Source organism: Ostrea edulis, chromosome 9 (genome assembly GCF_947568905.1).
Source record: "Ostrea edulis chromosome 9, xbOstEdul1.1, whole genome shotgun sequence".
Taxonomy (NCBI): Eukaryota; Metazoa; Mollusca; class Bivalvia; order Ostreida; family Ostreidae; genus Ostrea; species Ostrea edulis.
In genome coordinates, this window is record NC_079172.1 from 26,898,864 (window position 1) to 26,921,714 (window position 22,851).

Below are 22,851 nucleotides of genomic sequence, written 5' to 3' on the forward strand. Positions count from 1 at the left end.
TGTCAAAGCAATTATCTGCCTATAAATGATTACATTTAAATTAAGTCCAATTAGCGCATTATGATCAACTGAAGAAAACACAATTTTCCATGGAGTTATCACCCTGTCTTCAGTGAAGAAAATTAATACAAATCACGGAGAAATTCACTGATATATGGATATCCATTTCCGCCCTTATCCGGTTAAAATGAGATTGATCTCCTAGCAGTGTGAATACCGCGATAGTCCAATTACTTGACCATCTAGGCAGATTAGTAAACTTGATTTCGACGATCTATATATACATGTATACATATATGTGTATGTGTGTGTGTGTGTGTGTGTGTGTGTGATCAAATCATGTGGGCAGCCTTGTCCAATCTACATTATTACTTCCACATGAACTAAATACATTTGCGCAGTGATTCATGTTTCTGGAAAGGCTGCGTTCCTATTCTAGTAGAATTATATAACTGTAGGTTGGTCCGAATGTTCTGAAACGATTAAAATGATCAATTGTGAGCCCGTTCTTGGCACATTGATTTTGACTACGAATTGCTCCGTTTATCTGATCAAGACATAGGCTCACGGCGGTGTAACCCTTCAACAGGGGATAGCTATTGAATATTCCTCCTACGAACTTGCTCCCATCTCTGGTATGTCTAAGGGTCCGTGTCTGGCGAACTCTTAGTCTTTATTTTGTATTCCATATAGGAGTTATGAGATTGATCATTGGTCGTTATCCTCATCTTTCACATTCCGTTTTGTTATTTCCTCAGCATAGTTTTTAAGGATAACGCTTCTGATACAAGTAATTGCAAAGTGTGCTGATTCAGTGTCAAGTTTTGACACTGAAACGATGGCTTTAGGAAGGAGGAATGCGATTTTTAAAAATTCAAATACCCACACCAAACCTGCCAACTAACTGTCTAATCTCCTCTACGACATTGACGAAATTGTTATGCATTTCAAATACAGATTTCTCTCTTCGATTCAGGGCCTTAAATTAACCTTCAATTTGGAGGAGGCAGGAAATTAGGCGGGGGTCTGGGGGCCGCCCAGGCCCCCAGACGCTGAGCACATTTTGTGCACACTGAACACGTTTCGTGCAAAATCCTTGATTCTAGGGCCTTCTAAGATGTTACTTGACTAACTCATTCTAAAAGAAAGATTTGGAATGCTTTTTAAGGGAGGTATCATGTTCTTAGTTATTGGAAACAACATAAATTCTAATGAACTTTAAATTTTAAATTTTTTTTGGCTCAAAGAGGCAGCTGCCTCCTCCGCTTCCATGTAATTTACGGCCCTGCTTCGATTAGAAACCCTCACGTTTGAAAGAATACAAAAGTTTGTCTAAATATCTATTTAATGAATAAGACCAAAATAACAAATAACCAACAACATCAACAAGATATAAATAACTGATCAACACGATGCTGATCATTCCCCATTACAGTAGAGATGAATACAGACAACAGTGGAGTGGATTTAAAGCTGTTCAAATAATGCTCACGTAACACAAATCATATTCATACTTTATCTATCTGTCGGCATGGACTGTCAGACAACTATATTTCATGTTGTACTCTTTGAATTTCCGTAATGATATGCCTATGCCTTTCATTTAATAATGCACAACCTCTCAGTTTATCGCTGGTTTCACTCTCGTTACGATATGATGTTAAGAAGATAGTCGTATTCACTCTCAATACTAGTTTACTCTTCTTATTAAACCAAAAAAAAAACTATACTATCACCACCAGCTAAAGTGATATCTAATGCATGTCCTGAACAACACCTTATATGTACGTATGTCTTTTGTTATGGTGACGTGTAATACAACTTTTGTATTTCAGTAAGATACATGTACATGTTGATATAATTTTACACCCAGCCAAACGGTCCTGTATGTCTCTTTAAGCAATTTAACATATTCAACGATGTCTGCGCATGTGCAGTCATTTGGATGTATATTACTATCATAGATGATTTAATTATGTGGCTTTCCTTAAGTATTTTTGTCTGATGTTATAAGAATTATAGATAAATTTTGCCGTTTGTCTTGGGAAATTACAAACAATATTAGTAAATATGATAAATGCATTTTAACAACACATCATATGATAATTGCATCATGACAACACAAAATATGATAAATAATATAATAATAATAAAAAAAATACACTTATATAGCGCCTTATCTAAAAATACTCTAAAGCGCTGTACAACATACTAAAATTTACAATTGATAATTAAAAGAAAAACCATAGAATACACAACGAATAATCCTTACACATATAATGATAAATGAATTATAGTGTATGCCATTTTTGGTATTAATCATCACTACCATGTGATTTGTTTGGAGGGTTGAAAACAATGATTAAATGAATTTCGGTTCTTGACATTAATCAGGGAACAAAAAATTGGTTTTGTACTTATGAATACAAGTCAAAAGTAGAATATTCCGAAATCAAGAATCGCGGTTTTTCATTTCAATTTTCTCTTTGCGAAACTATCATCAACGTAAATACTTGTTTGTTTTTTGTTTGTTTGTGTTTTTTGGTTGGTTTTTTGTTTTATTATATTCTTTTATAGGAATATATTTCAAATCACATTGTTGTTTACATGCATAACACGATGCAATTTTTAAAAGTTGCACAAGTAAACAAAATATAAAATACGTGAATATGACAGTGTTGACAGCACTGTGTGTAATGTTATACCCTGATTGAATAACCCCTTGGACTTTATCAGTTTCATTAGTTTTACACACATTTCTACTTTTATTTTACAATGTTAAAACACTATTAAAATTAAAATAAATAAATAAAAAATAAAGAATGAATAAATAAATAAAAACTGGAAAACACTGTAAAAAACTTGATAATTTCCCCCTTTTTGTTATTGTTTTCCCTTCTCCATTCCTCTTCAGTTTGTGCATTGCGCGCTGCCGTTTATACATTCATTACTATCATCTTTAAAAATCAATCGACTGGTGGTATTGATAACGTGGTGGATCAGGATTTGGTTTCACCATGCTGAAAAAGATCGTTAAAACTGGTTTTAAATTACACGACTTTGACAGAGAGAAAACACTTTTTCTAGAAGGTCCACAATGCTCACCCGATTCACTTTGCTTTGGCTGACACAAATATTACCATGAATATGTTATACCCAATAATCCTATAGCCCTTTAATTCTCGTCCACACTAAGATATGTCAAATATCAGCATAGGTGGTATGCAAATATATGACATACAGGTGTATATCTTAAAGTAGTATGTTCCAAAAGCCGCGTGCCTCTTCGGATGATCGAACATGCAGATTTCACTCACTGATTGGTCGCATGAGTTCAATATAAGTGAGTTTGGATGACCATGTTATGGCATTCTTTCGATGTGATTGGTCACCGAGAACAGAAGTAAAATCGGTTTCATTGAAATCTACATGAAACCTCGCCCAGAATCAGTACGCTCCATCAAGCGAAGCGAGACGTTATTATTTAGGAACAGACAGTGTGTTATTGGTATTTAACAGGTGACATCACTAACCGTCCGTAATCATCGTAGTCATCTTCATCGTCCTCATCGTCGCCATATCCTTCACACTCATCCATTTTACGATAATGTCTGGAAAGTTTGACTGCGACAACGATAACAGGGACAAAAAATAGTAAAGCCCAACCGGTCCCAAACCAAAAACCGTTCTGAAAGTTACAAACACTACAATGAGCAATGATACAAATCTGCAATGTTTGTTTTATTTTAAAAGCTTATCGGATCAGATTGATAATTTTGGTATATCAAACATTCAACATTGGATTTCATAAATAGAAAGTAAATTCGTAAATCCGTTCAACAGATGAATACCAATGTTTCTATCTTGTTTACACTTAAGACGTCATTTGACGACACTTGAAGACCACAATACGGAGAACTTACTAATGCATCCATGGTGTATTTGCAAAACGTCGTTGTAAACGAATCATATAGATTCCATAGTGGTATACAAGCGGCCAGCTCATTGTAAATCTTAGGAAACAAAAAAGACAATGAGAGAGGTGTTTCATTCCTTATATGTTTGTCACCTACAAACAAATGTCTTTCATGATAAATATTAGGTAAAAATTAAGTGATAGAATTATTATATAATATTTCCTTTTATGAATAAGTTTGTCTCAATCAAAGGTCTTACCAAATATCTAGTTCTTGCAATGTACGAGTCAATATATCCCAAAATTTGATTTTTATATGTCAGGGCCACCTGAGATGAAATGAAAAACCCGATTATCTTGCGGTATCTACAAACATCTGCACATCCATGAATCACTCCAAACGAACAATGTTAAATATTACATTTTTAGCAATAAAAATGTATCAACGTAATTTCGGTTGTTGAATTTATATACACATACCGTTGATAAGACGCTTGTTACGTTATTTTGAAGTTGGTCATCGGCGTTTTTAGCTGTTGTCAAAACATCGTCTATTTTGGTCTGAAATTAATTTTTATATTCACAAGAAGGCTAAGGTATATTTTCAAACAGCACAGACAATATCGTATAATAATGTTTCATATCAAATACACGTATTTCTCATGAGTTTTATTTTTAAAAGCATTTGTCTCTACTACCGTCACTCCACTTAATGCAGCTTCGAGGGTTCCTATGGACGCTTGTAAATTTGTCTGAAATCAAAAATTGATTTTTAAATTGACTTCGGGGGTATCATATCTCTACTTCGATGCCGAGTAATCTTTGGTTATTGAAATTCTAATTAGAAAAAAAATACAATTTCAGTTATTTTCAATTTTACTTTAGTCACGTGACATTTTCTCGTTTAGTACCTTTGCCGTTTCAACCGCTGGAAATGTTGAATCCCGAATTGTCTCCATGTCCGCTATATGCTGAGTCCAACCTGCCTGATAGTAAAATAGAAAGCAAGTACACAATGTATAAACGATACATCTTAAAAGAAACACATTCGATCAGTACTTTAACATTTAGCAAACCGATTTAACAATACAAACACTTCCTGCTTTTATTACTCACTTGGGCGGCTCCAGTGCAGAGGCTTTTGATAGTCTGCATTGCCGATATCATTGCGTTGAAATCAATAGAACCTAAGCTTTGGTTCAACTACAAAAGCACAAACATTATTTTACATGTTCTAACAAACTGTAACATGGGGATATCTTGTAATTTTAAGTTTGATCTTTCTTGTATAATTCAAAAGAAAGCTGTTCGACTTCAGCAATTTTCTTATCCCTATAAACTATAATGTCTTCTATGTGAATAGACCGTAGCAGTCCCAAACTGATTAAAATCCGCTCCTCTTTTTCATTACCTCCTGTAGCGACATTAAAACAGAGGAGCGGATCGAGGAGATGATTTTAATCAGATTGGCGGCAGTCTTCTCTTTACAAATGATACAATAGATAAGCGTGAGTCATTCTATATCACAGTAAGTATAGAAGTCTGATAAACATGAAGAACATTATAACATTGAAAACTTCTCACCGTTTCATTGATGGAGGTGAAGTTGATACTGCTAATTCCAGAATTCTTAAAGTCGTTCAAGCTGCTCTCCATACTTGGTGTTAGAACTTGAAAACTACTAAGATCGATGCTGGTAGATATGCCGTTTATCTGGGTATCAATGTCGCCAATGTACTACAACAGGAAATACCACTTAATATGCTTATAAATACATGTACATTGAGAGCCCGCCATATACATTTTATGAGAAGGAATATTTTCCTTCTGTACGAATTTCTTTTGTCAATAAAAGTATGGATTATGACTTGGATTAAAGCCGAATTTCAAAAAAAAAATACATCTTAAAAAGCAAATATTCACATATTCCCAGGCCCCTTGTCTTGTTAATATACATCTGTATGTATACCAGTAAAATATCAACTGTCTTTAATTCTACTGATTAGTGGATCAATATTTGAAGAAGAAAAGACCAAAAACTAAATGTTATAATAAAGTACATGCTAAAAATGTGACAGCTGGCTAAGTGAGCATATTATGAAATTACTTCAGTCGAAAATTTCAAATTCAGATACTTTGAGACCATTGAAAATGTTAATCCGTGGGACACTGTGTTTCAGTATTTTAAGTGCATGTATATTTCAGTATTTCAATTAAATCATGTATGCAAGGTGAAGATAACGAACAATGATCAATCTCATAACTCCTACAAGCAATACAAAATAGATAGTTGGGCAAACACGGACCCCTGGACACACCAGAGGTAGGATCAGGTGCCTAGGAGGAGTAAGCATCCCCTGTCGACCGGTATGATATTCCCTAGAGAATGGAAACATACTACTGTAGATAGATATATTTTTTACCTCAGTCTGCTCTCTGTAGCACCCAGGTCTAACATCTAGAGATATTCACTTACCTGACTGTAATTCAAGTAGTTGTCAATGGGGACCAGTGTGTTTAGAGAAAGTAGCTCAAATGGAGCTTTGTTCTGTCTGCAACCTCTGAGGAAACAAGTTTTAAAAAAAACCAATGAGATATACACATACTCTGGAAGATATAATTCAACACAATGGGGAAAAAGTTAAAAAATTAAATAAAATTTAATACCATATATTAAAAAAAATATTTACATCACATTTTTCAAAATATTAGCTATTTCTTACAGTAGAAGATTGTAAATGCTTATATTAGCATTTGGATCCCCTAGTAACATGGAGCCCAGAGAGAATGATGCTATCGCTCCCGAGTCGATAAACTGTTGAAAATAAATAGGAAAACACATTAGATTGAGCGCTATAGGTTTGAGACGAAATGCATAAATCATAAGATGCATTTATCAAGAACGTTTTCTTACATCTTTGAATATGGTCAAATCCAAGAACGTTTGACAGATCTTCTCAAAGTTCACTCCAATCATAAAAGTCAATGTAGTTAAAAGCATCAGAATGGCACCGATCATGAACATAATCGCAACAGTCCTGCAAAATTTAAAAGTAGCATGTTTTTTTTTTCTACTCCTTGATATGATTATCATAAAAGTCAGGAGAGATGGACACAAAGAGTTAACCATGTTAATTTATATCTATTATTTAGATGTAAGGCCTGTTGCTACAGAGAGCAGACTGATCGCAAAATGTACAACAAATATTATTAAGACAACAAGATTACGCATGATTGATAAATTTTCCTTATATTCTCTCAGAATACTGACAGCATCATTAAACATCCACCACAACTTGAACAGCAACTTCGATTTGTAGGTTTGACGTCACTTCCTCCACAGCAGCATCCACATAATATTCCCAGGATATTGAAGACGGGAATCAAAGAAAACAGTCCCATGAGACCGTAACCAAAATATTGTCTGAAATGTAGATACCACAGTATAGCATAATCGTATATACTGGACCATGTAATCAATGCTTAATGATGTTATTAATGAAATACTCACCTGTAAACATCATAAGTAATAGTGGTGTCGAAAAAGCTTTTGGCGTCTGCTTTGAGAGAGGCGGTGTCAAAGGCCTGTTGCATAAAAACAATGATCCGATTACCATTCAACTTAACATTTATTTCCGAGAACAGAAATTATTGTTGTATTAAAAAATATATTTGCATTCACAATTTCCAGAGATAATTAAGAATAAAAAACTTTGTAAAAAGTATGCCAGCGTATTGAGCGTACAGCGTCACAGTTCATACCCTCATTTTCAAAGCTGAAAATTTCCTATATTTACATTCTACTGTCATGTCTGTCAAAATTCCTAGTCGTTGAGATAGACGTACTATATTTCTCAAAATTCATATGATCATCGTTTACACCTGCAGCGCGTTCATAAGAAAATGGCTATCATCACAATTTGTAAATATATCAAAGGCAAAAAATGTTTGTCAGTAAAACTTTACAATTCTGGTGAAATTGTACGGCAAGTTTGATATAGTACTGAAATGAAATTTTCTTTAATAGAAATGAAAATTGAATTACCCCGGATATTTGATTCAAGAGATTGTCCACCATTGTATTCAACGTTGACTTAAACGAGTCCATGGTGGATTGTAGGGCTGGAAAGTAATTATTGTTCAATATTTACATTTGTTAGTATTTGTTAACGCTAACTTGTTTTGTTACAAACGAGAATATCACCCAATATTGCTTTTCCAAGATATCCATATTCACAAGACAGGAATTCTTAAGATTTAAAAAAAAAATGGAGTGTTTGGTAGACAATAATGTTGCATTTGACCAGATAATAATTTGTGTATAAATTTTGTTACTGCTTAAAGGATTTATCGATTTGCAATAATTGTATTAGATATGCATATGTATCATCTTATAAACACACACATATCTAAGATTTAGATATGTATCACCTTATAAACACACACACATTTAGGATTTAAATATGTATCACCTTATAAACACACACACACACACACACACACACACACACATCTAGGATTGAAATATGTATCATCTTATAAACACAAACACACATTTAGGATTTAATGCAGGGGGTTGACATGTAAAATAGTGACTGAGCTTAATGAAAGCTTTGGAATTGTGTTGAGGTGCAATATTTAACATATTTTACAAGTCTCAGTCATGCATAGTGCGAGAATTATTTCATGAAAGCGACCCTTGCAGGCACGATGACTTACATGTGTAAATGCGGTCTGGACAGGTAAGGAGTACAGTCTACTCCAGATAAATTCAGGGGTGGGACAACTGAATTGTTTATTGTATGTACATGTATATCCAACACTTAATATAACCGATGTTTAAACTACATGTATGTTGTATATACATGATAATATATATACATGCGCGGATCTAGAAGGGGGGGGGGGGTCCGGACCCACCCACCCCCCCCCCCACACCCCCCCCCCGGAATTTGCAAAGATAAAAAAAATTACAATAAAACGATTTATAAGGAAAATGAGTTATATCACGGGTTCGATTTTGTGAAAAGTTTCGACCCCCCCCCCCCCCTGGAAAAAATTTCTGGTTCCGCGCCTGGTATACATATTAATATTGGGGATTTATTTTTACTTCATTATGACAGGTAGTTCAATATAAACGGTTTCAATATAAGTATAGTAGACTGTAATTAGATATTGGCGATGGATTGCTATACACAATTTTTACTGATTTACTTACATGACTGAATACTGGATGTTGAAGAATTTATCGTACTTTCCATATTATCTAAACTTGCTTTAGCCTGGAAGAGAAAACAAGTATATATGTCTGACTATCTATAGTAACAGATTGAAAAAGAAAGCTATAGTAAGTAACCACGCATGCATATCCAGTCTTTCTTTGGGAATGCATGAAAAGCAGAAGATAATGATCACTAATCAATCTCATAACTCCTATAAGGAATACAAAATTAAGAGTTGGGCTAACCTTGGATATCCCAAAGGTGGTATAAGGTACCTAGGGGGAGTAAGCATCCTCTGTCTTATTTATGATGTCACAATTAAGATAAAATTTTGTTGTTGTTTAGGATGTTATCGATTTGCATATCAATTAGTACACATTGTACAAGTATACATGTACATTATATATCTGCAATAATCTTGAAGAATAAGATTAAATCTAAAATGAAACAACGTCTGTGTCCATTTCAATATTTTGTTCAGTCAAATTAAGTGCATTTGATTCATTGATTAATTGATTGTTTTGCTGTTTTCCGTCACACTCAACAATTTTTCAGTTATCTGGTGGCGCCCAGTTTATATTTGTGGAAGAGAGAACCCAGATACAATGTACCTGGGAAGAGACCTCCGACCTTCCGAAAATAAACTGGGAAACTTTATCACTTACCGGCGCGAGCGGGATTCGAACTCGCGCCGACCAGAGGTGAGAGGCCGTGTGATTTTCTGCGTGATGCTCTAACCAGTCGGCCACGAAGGCCCTGCATGTGATTCATGGTAAACTAATAACGTAAAGCTAGAAGTACTTGACCTTACTTTTTTTTTAATCACTGGTTGATAAAATATATTTAGAATTTTGGTTGATAAGGGCAATACTCACCGTTAAAGCTAAGCCGGTAAGATTCTGGGACATAACGTTGTCAATGGATGTCTGTGTTGATGTCAGGTCTGGTAGCTATAGATTTGAATAATGGAAAATGATCCATGAAATGCAATATGCCACAACTGAAATGTTAGTACAACGGTTCTGAAATACTTAGATCATATACATCAGTGAATCGTAACAGAAACGTACGGACGAGAAGTCGATAGTCATGGATAATGGCGATGTGTCAAAGCTATCACACGCTGTGCTTGGGGTACAGCTAGCGCTACATAAAGACTTCGTGGCATCGATGTCACTCTTCAGGGAACTCAGGCTGGAGGTCAGATTATTGGCTGCAGTCGTCAGGATATTCTGGTCTATGATCACCTGATCTAGGGCTGTCTTTATGCTTAACAAAGCTGTAACGTAAAATGAGAAATCCCTAAAATCGAGTACAAAGTCATAGTTTGGGTGACTTGCGGATTCAACGTTGAAGAACGTCAGAAACCAGTACAAGTGAGTGTTATTGCATCATGTTAATGTAGTGCTGGCAACGTCTAAATAAATAACTTGATAAGTTACAACATGCATTGTTTATGTACAAAGTACACCATTATACCTGATCAGGATATAGGGCTCACGGCGGGTGTGACCGGTCGACAGGGGATGATTACTCTTCTTGTGCACTTGGATCTCACCTCCAGTGTGTCCAGGGGTCCGTATTTGCCCAACTATCTATTTTGTATTGCTTATATGAGCTATGAGATTGATCACTGTTCGTTATCTTCACCTTTCATATGCACTAAATTAGTACATATATGTATGGTGGTGTACTACGTACATATACATGTTGTACCTTACCAAAAACATTAATTCCGCAATGTATGTTTGTCCACTGAAAAAGGCAGCGTGTTACTTACACTGATCCAATGAAATTACAGCGTTGATGACGGGGTCTATATCCAGAACACTAAAGATGGCGCTCGTCAATACACTTCCTATGCCTTTAGTAGAGAGAAGTTCGTTAAACAAAGACTCGAGCTGAATAATTATGTATTCATGAAAATATTCCATCATGCATTAAACCTACTGGATACTCCATCAATCAATCTATAAATTGGACAAATCACGTGAAGAGGACGAACTAACCCGAGATATCACGAAGAAGCGCAGAGGCTACAATCGTATACATGTCGACAGCTACGTATTTGAATTGCTGCAATGTAAAACGTCATCATCAGTTAGAATAAACAATGAACAAATCTTATTGTTTCCAATTATCGCTTTGTAATTGTATGAGTCGTTAAAAAAGCATAATCTGATCGATCCGAATCACCATATGGTCGTGTTCATACCATTCCGGTGTTGTTGACGTAAGACATGATGTCATCAAGGTTATCAGCTATGCTGGTATCGGCGTAAGTAAGTGCTACTGTAAAGCGTCCGTTCGTCATATACACACAAACTGCCGAGGCACTACAATGATAATTATCCCCAATAAATCAGTGCATTACCACATACAGATTATGATGATATTTCAAGCCGAGAGAAAAATAACCCTAAGTAATTATACTTCAGTAATTGAATGAAGACTATATTTTCATCTGCTGACAATAACATGATCCTGTAAATAATACTTTTACAACCTACGTTAAACAATCAGTTATTGACTCATCACCATAATCACATGATCTTACCCCATTACAATAGACAACAGAAACAACGCCTGCGCAAGTCCCATTCTCTTACAGTCGCCATTCTCCTCGTAGACCTATTCAAAGTCAATTTGAAATTAGCAGTTTTAGGAAGGATAATCATTATTTTGCATGGTATACAGTGTACCAGCGACCAACCCAAACATACTGCACGTAAAAACGATAAATCTTTTCATAAACATACGAAAGGAAATACATGTAAAGAACAGGAGAATTAGAATAATGAAATGTTAAATACATGGCTGCAATGAATTACATAATGTACTTATTAAAAACTAACCGATAGTATTTTTTATCTATAACCTGTGCACCCGTGTTTATAGCGAGCGAAGCTCGTGTCGCGAAGCGACGCGACGAGCTCGCTCCAATGATTACACATATGAGTGAGTCACGTGATTTGCTCTTCTTCAGCTGAAAAAAGATGAGTATTACCCATAATGCTTCTGGAAAAATGTCGCCGTCACTGCGGTATACTTCATTAACAAACCCGTAATTAAAATAATTAGATTGTTAAGTAAATACCATGAACGTTTTTAAATTCCAGACAAGCTTTCTCATAGCGTCAAACGTTTTGTTTTTGTTAAGAGAAGAAAAAACATTGCAGCTAATATGACATCACAATGTAACACTTTTCATTCACCGCGTTATATTTCCCGCATTAAATGAAGAGGCGGATAAAATGTCTATAAGTTGTGTTGCAAGATGTTAATGGGCTTCGCTCGTCTCAACGGTCACACCGTACAACATATTATCAATAGTATATGCCTTTATAACCTTATATTTACATTTTCAACGTTTTGCCTTTGATATCCTTACAGATTTTAATGGTAGTCATGCCCTTACAAATGTGCTGCAGTAATGAACAGTGCGCGTATGAATCCTGGTAAATATAGTACATGTATGTCTATTTTGATGGCTATCAATTCTGATAGAAATAAAAGCAGAATGAAAAGGTGAGTATAACGAACAGTGATCAATCTTATAACTCCGACAAGGAATACAAAATTAAGAGTTCGGTAGACAAGAACGCCAGAATACCAAAGGTGGATAAGGTGCCCAGGAGGAGTAAGCATCCCCTGTCAACCAGTCACAACCACCGTAAGCCCTATATCTTGATCAGGTAAACGGTGTTATCTGTAGTCAAAATAAGTGTGCCAAGAACGGCCTAACAATCGGCATGAAACACGTCAGACAGTATTTGACCCAATGATAGGTTGTACTGGTAAACTAGATCGTTATAAAGACCATAGAATTTGCAAAATGCTGACTTTAAACGAGACTTGAAATCACTGTGACATCAACTTGTTTGTCAATAGCCTGCCTCGATTTAAAAACTGATCATACACAAAACAAGCTCTTGCGTATCCAATCAGTTGAGACGTAAACACCACATGCAGGTGATAACGGAATATTGTTACACAAATATGGTAAGTTGACGATGAAGAAGCTGAAATAATCCCGTTTGTCATAAAGATGAGTTGTCAATTTGCCATTCATGTCTTTGTTCGATAAAATATCTAAGTACGAAGCAGATGTAGAAGAATACGGTGTCTTTTATTTCGAGTTTTGAATAAAATGTTTTTAAAAAAGTAAATTTCAGATTTGAAAATACATGTGGGTATGAACTTCAAAGCTGTAAGTTAACGCGCTTTATGAGGTATACCGGCGTGAAGTGTCACACTCCATACCCTCGTGTACATGTATTGCAAATAATGAAATTTATTTCTCAATTATAACACTGTTAGTGGTTCAAGAGAAATAGGTGGAACTAATATAACCGTTTATATACAGTGTACATACATGTAAATTATTATCTCGTTTACAGACTTGTATATAGTACATATGGTAACTATATATAACACCGTTGCACAGTATACATGTATGTTTACTAATTACTTTTCATTCGTATTTACAAATAATCGGTGTACATTTTAAACTATTTATTAGTGTTAAATTTTAGTGACAACCCGGTGTTTCTATATGTGTATATGGTGTATATTTTGATACATTGGTAATACTGAGTATTTACAAATAACCGGTGTTTCTGTATATGTATATGGTGTATATTTGTTTGATATATTAGCGATACTCCGCCCTGATATTTACAAATAACCGATATACCTGCTTGCTGTTTCCTCCACAGTTTCCACAGCAACGACAACAACAAAAACAGCAGCCACACAGCGGCAGAAAAATCATGAATAGCAGGCCAATCACGAAGCAGATCCCAAAGCCCATGGCGTAGTTAACCAACTGCAATCATTAAATGTAATTGTTCAACATCTCGTATATAATCTCATTCGTGTGCAATGTTTTTATCAAGCGGTACCATCGCTTACCCATGTTTAGAATGTTCATACTGGAAATATGAAAGAAACCTACCTCCATATACTGAGAAGAAATGTCGAAACTTCCATCTAGAACCTGTTTGATTAATGCTGGAAAATAAATTTTTAAAAAAAAGATAAACAAAAATTCAACACATGTAACTTTGTGTTTACATGATATTCATCAAGTTATATATTTATTTCTATTTTCGTTTCAAATTCATAAATCATCATTATTTATCCTTGTTATTAGAGGGGTTTAAAAACGAAACTTTAAATCAAATATTTATTCGAAGGGTACTTTATCGTTGGACACTGTATAATGAAAATTAAACCAGGTCACATGTTGGAGGACTGTGGATCATTATAGCCCTTGTGTAATAGACTCCTAATTTTAATGAATGTTGGAAGATGAATCTTCACGTGGTATTTAATCGAAATAAAGGAAGGGGTTCATATTCATTTTCTGCAGATGATTTGGTTGCATGCTAATAAAATTAATATATCTTTTTGCTATAATTAGAAAAACATCATTTTAGAAATGTTACACTTTATATTTCGATGTTTTCTTCACCATAATATTTCACTTATCAAAATGTTCTTATTCTCTTTTATACAAACATAAATAACTTTGCTACATGGACGAGAGAGAGAGAGAGAGAGAGAGAGAGAGAGAGAGAGAGAGAGAGTTACTTACTAAACGGAAATGCATTTGGTTGTATGGTATTAATAAATCCACGAACGAAAGCGAAGAGATATTTCAACGATCCCTCGTCATAATTATTCGTCGTTTTGTATGGAATTCCCGACGGAACGGAGCCCCAGGAGATCGTGCCATTATCGTAAGCTTCATTTCCATAACTATCGGTAATGGTACCCGCTAACGTCAGCGGCAATACCACCACTAAAACCAACAGGCTCGTGGCCATTACAAATTGTCTACGCTCACTTTGTCACCATGATCATGATAGACTAGTATGGTTCCTTTTTGAGTTTCGGTATGATGACGTCACAAATATACATGCATCAAGGCTCAATAAAGGGGGTGTACATTTAATCATTCCAAAAAATTTAAAGATAAAAATGTATTCTCTCCATAATGACATACGAAAGTAAACTAAGTCACACTTCATTCTTGTAAAGAGAATTTTCAATTTAAATAGATTCTACGTAAATCGAATGGAAAAGTATTTCCCTCAAGCCGCCTCAGCAATGTTTTGATAAAGTGTTATTATTTTTCAAATTCCTTGTGAAAACATGGACGCGGTACAAAGCCAAACCCTTGAAGATCCTAAGCACTTCTTCACATCATTTCTTGCTTTTACCATTAACTCTTTAAGCACCCGTCATTGCAATATTTATCTTTACCTGTTTAATTTACCTGAAGAGGGATTTATTCCTTTGTGTGGCCGTGCTCATGGAATACACATTTGGTGTATTCCGTTCGTTAAGAACATTCTAACGATGAGACAAGGTCACAATAGCACTGGGGAATTTATGTTCACCGGCACACTGTAAACTTGGAATTCTTAATATTTCACTAAATGTTGGTCATGGATTGCGAATATTAAACCCTGAAAATGTTGCAAAGTTGCGTTTTTAATTTCATTTGGACATAAGAACAAAATGTACTAGTGCCATCTTCTTTGTTAGATTATCAACCAATGCGCATGTGATTACCGTAATGCTGAAAATGAAAAAAAGTCGTTCATGAAATATCCAGAATAGAAATCATTAAAGGCAATGAACTGTTTAGCGTTTTTAAAGTGCAGTCGCGCAATATGCTAAAAGTACACCATACTAATTCAATATTTATTGTATCGTCCCAAATATATAATTTATTTACTGCTAAATCCTTTCTACTTAATTTTATTCAAAATATCAATTCAAATTTACAAAGGATTTGGAAAGGACTATATTTTGTGGTGAACGAATGTTTTGATTATAAAGCTAATATATCTGCATGATTTATCAATGGAAATAAAACTTCTACACAACGGTAAATTTCACGTATTCAGATTACCGGTCTCCGGTCCCAAAGGAAAAATAAATCATTGTCGAAACTTTGAAACTTTTTATTTCACATGGATAAAGGTCAGATCAACAATGTATGTTGAACACAACAGGTGAACTGATTCGTGCTTCGAAAAATGATTTGAGTTGTCTCTCTTTGGTTAATTACAGATCTTTATTTGGTATCACACCGGTAATTATTTTCACTATATATTACTATAGAGAGGAAAAAAATCATTAAAAATCAGTTTACAAAATTGATGCCGAATAACGCAGTCAGACACGTTCTATGTTACCTATCTCATCTGCCGACACCAGAAAAACAACACCCTACGCGGCATTTTCGAAAATAAATTACCCGCAAACAAGACTACCCTTAAATCCACGTGTTTTTCACATGTGTGTAAACAGCCGGAGTGTACCTCAGGAAGTAGCCTCAGCTACCAACAGCAAATAGTTCCTTTATAAACACTTGGTTATTTCTACAAATTACACAAAAATTTCCTAATCAGGGGTACAAAAATTAAGAGAAAAGAAGAAGAGGAAATGAGAAAAATCGCGCAAGGAAAAAAATTTTTTTTTTAAATATATGGAACTACAATGAGGAACCGGAGTCGGTTATCTTATCTTGTATTGATAGAGAGCGCCACAGGCAAATCCGGCCCTGAACCGAAAAAAAAAAAAGATAAATGTTGAGAAGATGGGTTATCAGCAACCATTCTCGAATGCGATTTCGGAAAACACAAACACTACCTTTTACTTACGATGGCATCCAGTTGTGGTCATATGACAATACTTGAACTTAGGAAAGAGTTAGAAAAGTTTGGAGCAAAGAAATTGGGAAGAAAGTGGTAATTTGTAAGAAGGTAAATAAACATTCAATGTTTTTATGTTCATCCAAGTAAAATATGATTAACGCAGTAAATAACTATCAATGGTGTTTAGATAGTATCTAAATATATTATAACAACGTATAATGAAACTAGGTGTTATCAGAAAGGAATTCTTGTAAAAGTTTGCAGATTTACCGAGCTAAACTAAACTTGAATTTCCTCGGCAATTCCAACATCGTTGCTATATTGCTTCATGTCTGCAGCAAAATAGAAACGCATTTTTATATTGAATAAAACGGTACAGTGTTATAATTATTTGATGATTGCCACTATGTTTTACATTATAATGATCACCTGATAAGTGTTATTTGATTACAGACTTAATTGAAGCATATAGAAGAAATGAACATCGTGCAAGGACCGATATTTCTGGACCTTAATTTATTATGATGTTACCCGATCCACAACTCTACAGGGACCTTCATTGTGATAAGAGCTTTTCAAATTAAAAGGAATGACAAATTCATTGACGAGATGAAGAGAAATTTTAATGAATTTTATGAAAGATATTTTAAGTCTGCTCTGTTAGAGAAAACGTTTTTCAAGACATACGATGGTAAATGTACATGGAATAAATGTTTTAAAAATTAAATAAAGGTTTATTCTTTAATCACATCAATTTTTAATGGTGAATTATGCATAAGACGGCACTATGCAATTCTTAAAATTGCACAACATGAAACAGACATAAATAATTTTACAGGAAAGCTTTGTTTCAGAGTTATTCATAGGTTCTGTCAGTATTTTGAAAGTTTTGGCAAGTCCAATAATTCTTTCAATGTGTACACGTTTGCTGGATATCTTTCTGTCCTCTATCACAGTAGCACAGGAGTCATTCCTAAAAATTGAATGAATTGTATCAATGATGCTTTGAATCAATTACTGAATTAGTAAGGGTTATACATACATGTACTAAAATATGTTTTAGAACTTGCAGTATAATTTATCAAAGAGTAGCAAATAATATAACTACAAACATCTGCATCATTATGAACTTAATATATATATACAAAAGGATCGCATTTGTTTTTTGATTTAACTGAAACCTGTAAAATTTGTAAACAATGAAGTTCATAAGATGGTGCTGTATATACCATCCCTCGTTGGAAATCGTGGACGAGTCGACTCTACGACCTTTGAGGCCATTATATAGGGCTTATGGTGGGTGTGATCGGTCGACAGGGGATGTTTACTCCTCCTAGAAACCTTATCTCACGCCTGGCATATCCAGGGGTCCGTGTTTGCCCAACTACCTATTTTGTATTCCTTATCAAAGTTATGAGACTGATTGTTGTTAGTTATCTTAACCTTTTCATAAACCAATTTACGACAAAATCGCAAGTCTTGAATTGAATTACACAGTTATTAATTTATATGAATGAACTAAAAAATGAAGCTTTTTCACCAATTTGTATTGGAGTCAATGATCACACAATAAAGTGCAAAAATGCAATATATAAAGATGATCATAATTCGTAAGCTCTTATGTACAACACGTCCCAGTCTTTTCATGTACATATATACTGTATTTTTAAGACATTGTCTGCGAAAATTAGTCGTCCTGAACCAGTTCATCAATTAGTAAATCGTAAAATCAAGTCGTCATGAATAAAAGTTGGTTTAAAGTACCCCCAATGCAGTATTTTGAAATTTTGAATCGAGATAAACATTTTCAACTAGATAACTGTAAAGAGGGTGTGAACACGATTTTTTTATCGGTTGAAATTAGTAGTTCTTCTTATAGAAATAAAGCTTTTTCATAAACCAGAGATAAAAAATATTTTTATCACTTTGTATTTTAAAACATAACATTCGGCTCCCAAAATCGTGTTTAACAACACCCTTGTCATGGTCAAGAAACCACCTGCGGAGTTAAGAACACAAAGATTTCTAAAAACGAAAATGCTATGTCAAAAACACTCAACATTCGACATATCAATGATAAATCGATTTAGGAAAGAAGCACAAATAAGAGAGAACAGAACATTTTCGTTGTAAAAACATTCTTTCACCAAACCCGTCAACTAGCTGATTCATGTAACATGTAAACACATACAGGGCTTGTACCTGTTTCTGAAAATGAAAAGATTAGGTGTCTCAAATACATCTTTGCGTTAGTTTCTGAAATTTAGGTTTCATGCTATTTTTACACGAGTCAAATACATGTACTATCACATTATTAATCAAATGTGTAAATAATGTTGTACCAAAATCGGATCCATGCCCTCCTAAGTGATAAATGTATAATATGTTTGGACCCATGAAATAAGTATTGAACAAGTTCCAATGCAGTTATACCATGAAAAGATTAAGATAACGAACAGTGATCAATCTCAGAACTCCTATAAAGAATACACAATTAAGAGTTGGGCAAACATGGATCCCTGGACATACCATTAGTTGGATCAGGTGCCTAGGAGGAGTAAGCATCCCCTATCGACCGGCTATACCCGCAGTGAGCGCCGTGAGTGAGTCATTTATCTATATCAGGTAAACAGAGTAATCAGTAGCTAAAATCAGTGTAAACAATGGCCTAACACAAGATATGAAATACGTCAGACAGCATTTTTCCTAATGACAGATTGTATTTGTAAATTAGAGCATTATAACGACCATAAAAGTTGTGAAATGCTGACTTTAAACGAGACTGTTGAAACCCTGTAACATTTACGTCTTTGTCAATAGCCTGACTGAGTATGAATCAAAGTACTGAAAGACGTGGTCAAATTATTCGATGCATAACTTTCAGAAATGGTGCAGTTATGCTAATATGACAATTCATATGAAAACTCTCCAGAAAAATACTTTAATCAGACATAGGTCGTGAATTGCAGGTTTACGTACAACTTCCTACTCGTGTTTTTGATATAAGAAAAGAAGTGTTCAAAATCGAAATTTCCTTGATATTCATGGTTTTGAGGCCAAAACAAATATCTAAAGGAATGCTTGTATTGTGACCTCCTAGTCTTACGGCCAGTTTTGTTTAATCAATATGATCCAGAACTCGATATACTTGGTTATCATTTCGCCGAGATAGTTCCTTCCTTATTAAACCTCAATATTCTTGGTTTGTATCTTATAGTGAGGGTCACCATTTTAACTTGTGCACTTAGCTCCTCAGCTATGCATAGCTAAATCAGGTGCTGAACTCTTGTGAAAAAGCATGAGTGCTATAATAAAGTAAATGAAAAGAAACATAGATAAAGATATGGAACAAAGTTTAATATGTCAACAGAACAGAAAAATAACAAATGATAGGTTGACATATGACAATATATGTTTAATAGCTTATTTTTTATGGACCAACATAATGAAATCAAATGTTAAAGATAAAATTAATAATGGCATACTTTGGAATTGCATAATACAACCTGTCAATAACACGTGAAAGGTTAAAATTAAGTGGATATGTAAACATTCCAGATCTTTCTTTAGTAAAGAAAATTTTCTAAACTACTAAACAAGAACATGTAAATTGTAAATATTGTAACAAAATTGGTAACATAGTAATTTCAATTTTTTTGACACACATTTGGGCTAGAAGTTTCCTATGCAATGAAAAATATTTACATGTTACAGTCGAATATAAATAAACATATCCACACGCCAGACAGCTGTCTTCTCAAGTGAAACAATACAACATGAAGTGCTGCAAATTCAGGCATTTTAAAATAGTATGCATACACCAGTATCTGGACAATTAACAAATGTAAAAGCATTACTGTTGAATAGTAATAACATCGATACAGAACAGTGAACTATGACTGTGTAAAGAATAAAATACTGTTGCAATGTGAGATTTTGAGTTAATAATACAGACTGATGTCTGATCAGGGTTAAATAAATTGCAATGCTGGGTTTTCATCGCTATTTTCAGTATCACAGAAAAGGTTATAATGAGATGGACATGTAAACACTCCAAACTTGTATAAAACAAGATATTTTTGTGAAACACAAAATGCCCCCGATAATGGCCAATTCCGAAGATGGTCAAAGTCACCAGGACAAATATCTTGGTACCAGTAGAAATATCTTGTCACAAGAAATGCTCAAGTGCAATATGAAAGCTCTAATATTTACCATTTAGAAGTTATGACCAATGCCACTCTTTTTAAAAGTAGGTCAAATGTCAAGTTCAAAAGGTTTAGTACCCACGGAAAGGTATTTTCGCAAGGAATACTCATATGAAATATCAAAGCTCTAGCTCTTACTGTTCAAAAGTTATTGGCAAGGTTAAAGTTTTTAAAAAGTAGCTCAAAATCCAAGGTCAATGTCACAGGGTCAAAACTGTTGGTACCTACAAAAAGGTCTTGTCACAATAAATAATCATGTGAAATACCAAAGCTCTATCACTTACTGTTCAAAAGTTATTGGCAAGGTTAAAGTTTTTAAAAAGTAGGTCAAACTACAAGGTCACAGGGTCAAAAATATTGGTACCTACTAAAGGTCTTGTCACAAGAAATACTCAAATGAAATAGCAAAGCTCTAGCTCTTACTGTTCAATAGTTATTGGCAAGGTTACAGTTTTTAAAAAGCAAGTCAAACTCCAAGGTGGAGGTCAAAGGGTAAAAAAAATGTTGATACCTACGAAAAGGTCTTGTCACAAGAAAATTGAAGAAATACGCATATGAAATATCAAAGCTCTATCACTTACTGTTCAAAAGTTCTTTGCAAGGTTAATGTTTTCAAAAAGAAGGTCAAACTCCAAGGTCAAGGTCACAGGGTCAAAATTGTTGGTACCTACGAAAAGGTCTTGTCACAAGAAATACTCAAATGAAATAGCAAAGCTCTAGCTCTTACTGTTCAAAAGTTATTTGCAAGGTTAAAGCTTTTAAAAAGTAGGTCAAACTCCAAGGTGGAGGTCAAAGGATAAAAAAAATGTTGATACCCACGGAAAGGTCTTGTCGCAAGAAATACTCATATGAAATATCAAAGCTCTATCACTTACTGTTGAAAAGTTATTTGCAAGGTTAAAGTTTCAGACAGAATTACAGAATGACAGAATTTCGATCTCGGGGGCATAAATATAGTTTCTAAACTACTAGAACTGTAAATATGTACATGTAAATTGTAAACATTTTAACAAATTAATTACATAATTTCTAATTTTTTGACACACATTAGGACTAGAAGTGTCCTATACAATGAAAGATATATACATGTGATAGTCAATCATACATGTAAAAATACAAGTCCACAAGCCAGACATTTTTTTTTAAATGATAATATAAAAATCTGTAAATTATATAATTTCAAAATATTATGCATAAAAAATGCGTATGGCCGAGTTGCAGTTTGGAATATTTTTATGCACGCTTTCATTCACAAAGTAAAAGCATGCACATATTTTATATAGTTTATAAGTATCAAGCTTTGAATGGCCGCAATAGGTATTTAGTGTGATAATGACCTTGACCTTTGAATTTCAAAAGCAACATGAATCATGAATGTCATAAGGATTTGAAGTCTGCTAAACATGCACCAGCAAGTACATGTATAAAAGTTAGAGGCAAGTTCAAATCTACAGTATATAGTGAAAAAGAGACTTTGGCCTCAAAATAAATAAGAAAAACGTCCAAAAGAACTCGCATGTACAGTTGTCGGGGGGTAATATTGTTGGCTTGCATTAAAACTATTTTTAGCGTGCATAGAATAAATAACACGACAAACTCCGTATACATTAGCATATGCTCGGTTTCTTCCGTAAAAAAGGCCAGATGTAAACAAAGTAAGAATATTTGCTCATGAAAACAACAAACGTTTCTGTTTGAAAGATAATTCAAATTCATCTAATAAATCAATGAAAAATAAAAAGAATGTTTTCTTCTTTTCTTTTTTCAAAATATTGATCTTATATTTTTCAAATCTGTGTACAAAATGATCAGCGCAATTTATGCACTTTTCT

General features: G+C 34.3%; 1 protein-coding gene and 1 long non-coding RNA gene across 2 annotated transcripts; one reads left to right on the forward strand and one right to left on the reverse strand.

The window, feature by feature from the left end:
* Positions 1–1,583: 1,583 nt before the first annotated feature.
* On the reverse strand, positions 1,584–14,969 carry LOC125660303 (prominin-1-A-like). The gene is made up of 25 exons (XM_048892122.2): positions 14,738–14,969; positions 14,096–14,151; positions 13,835–13,966; positions 11,696–11,769; positions 11,354–11,474; positions 11,148–11,214; positions 10,919–11,002; positions 10,209–10,417; positions 10,014–10,088; positions 9,135–9,198; positions 7,962–8,038; positions 7,428–7,501; positions 7,188–7,340; positions 6,831–6,954; positions 6,640–6,731; positions 6,393–6,477; positions 5,501–5,653; positions 5,033–5,119; positions 4,828–4,902; positions 4,615–4,668; positions 4,397–4,477; positions 4,177–4,245; positions 3,924–4,013; positions 3,534–3,688; positions 1,584–3,020 (listed from the first exon to the last, which is right to left on the reverse strand). The coding sequence occupies exons 1-25, from the start codon at positions 14,967–14,969 to the stop codon at positions 2,960–2,962; spliced, it is 2,544 nt and encodes an 847-aa protein (XP_048748079.2). The 3' UTR covers positions 1,584–2,959.
* Positions 14,970–16,658: 1,689 nt separating this feature from the next.
* On the forward strand, positions 16,659–17,561 carry LOC130050308 (uncharacterized). Its single transcript, XR_008798749.1, has 2 exons — positions 16,659–16,919; positions 17,265–17,561. It is a non-coding gene; the product is annotated as an uncharacterized LOC130050308 (long non-coding RNA).
* The last annotated feature ends 5,290 nt before the right edge of the window (positions 17,562–22,851 follow it).

What these genes read in the sequence shown, in the direction of transcription:
- LOC125660303 (XM_048892122.2), bottom strand. Translation starts at nt 14,969, where the DNA reads ATGGCCACGAGCCTGTTGGTTTTAGTGGTGGTATTGCCGCTGACGTTA. An exon ending in TCACCTCCATCAATGAAACG is followed by an intron (nt 5,120 to 5,500) that starts GTGAGAAGTTTT and finishes GTGCTTTTGTAG; the next exon opens with TTGAACCAAAGCTTAGGTTC. An exon ending in TTGCAAGAACTAGATATTTG is followed by an intron (nt 4,014 to 4,176) that starts GTAAGACCTTTG and finishes TTGTTTCCTAAG; the next exon opens with ATTTACAATGAGCTGGCCGC.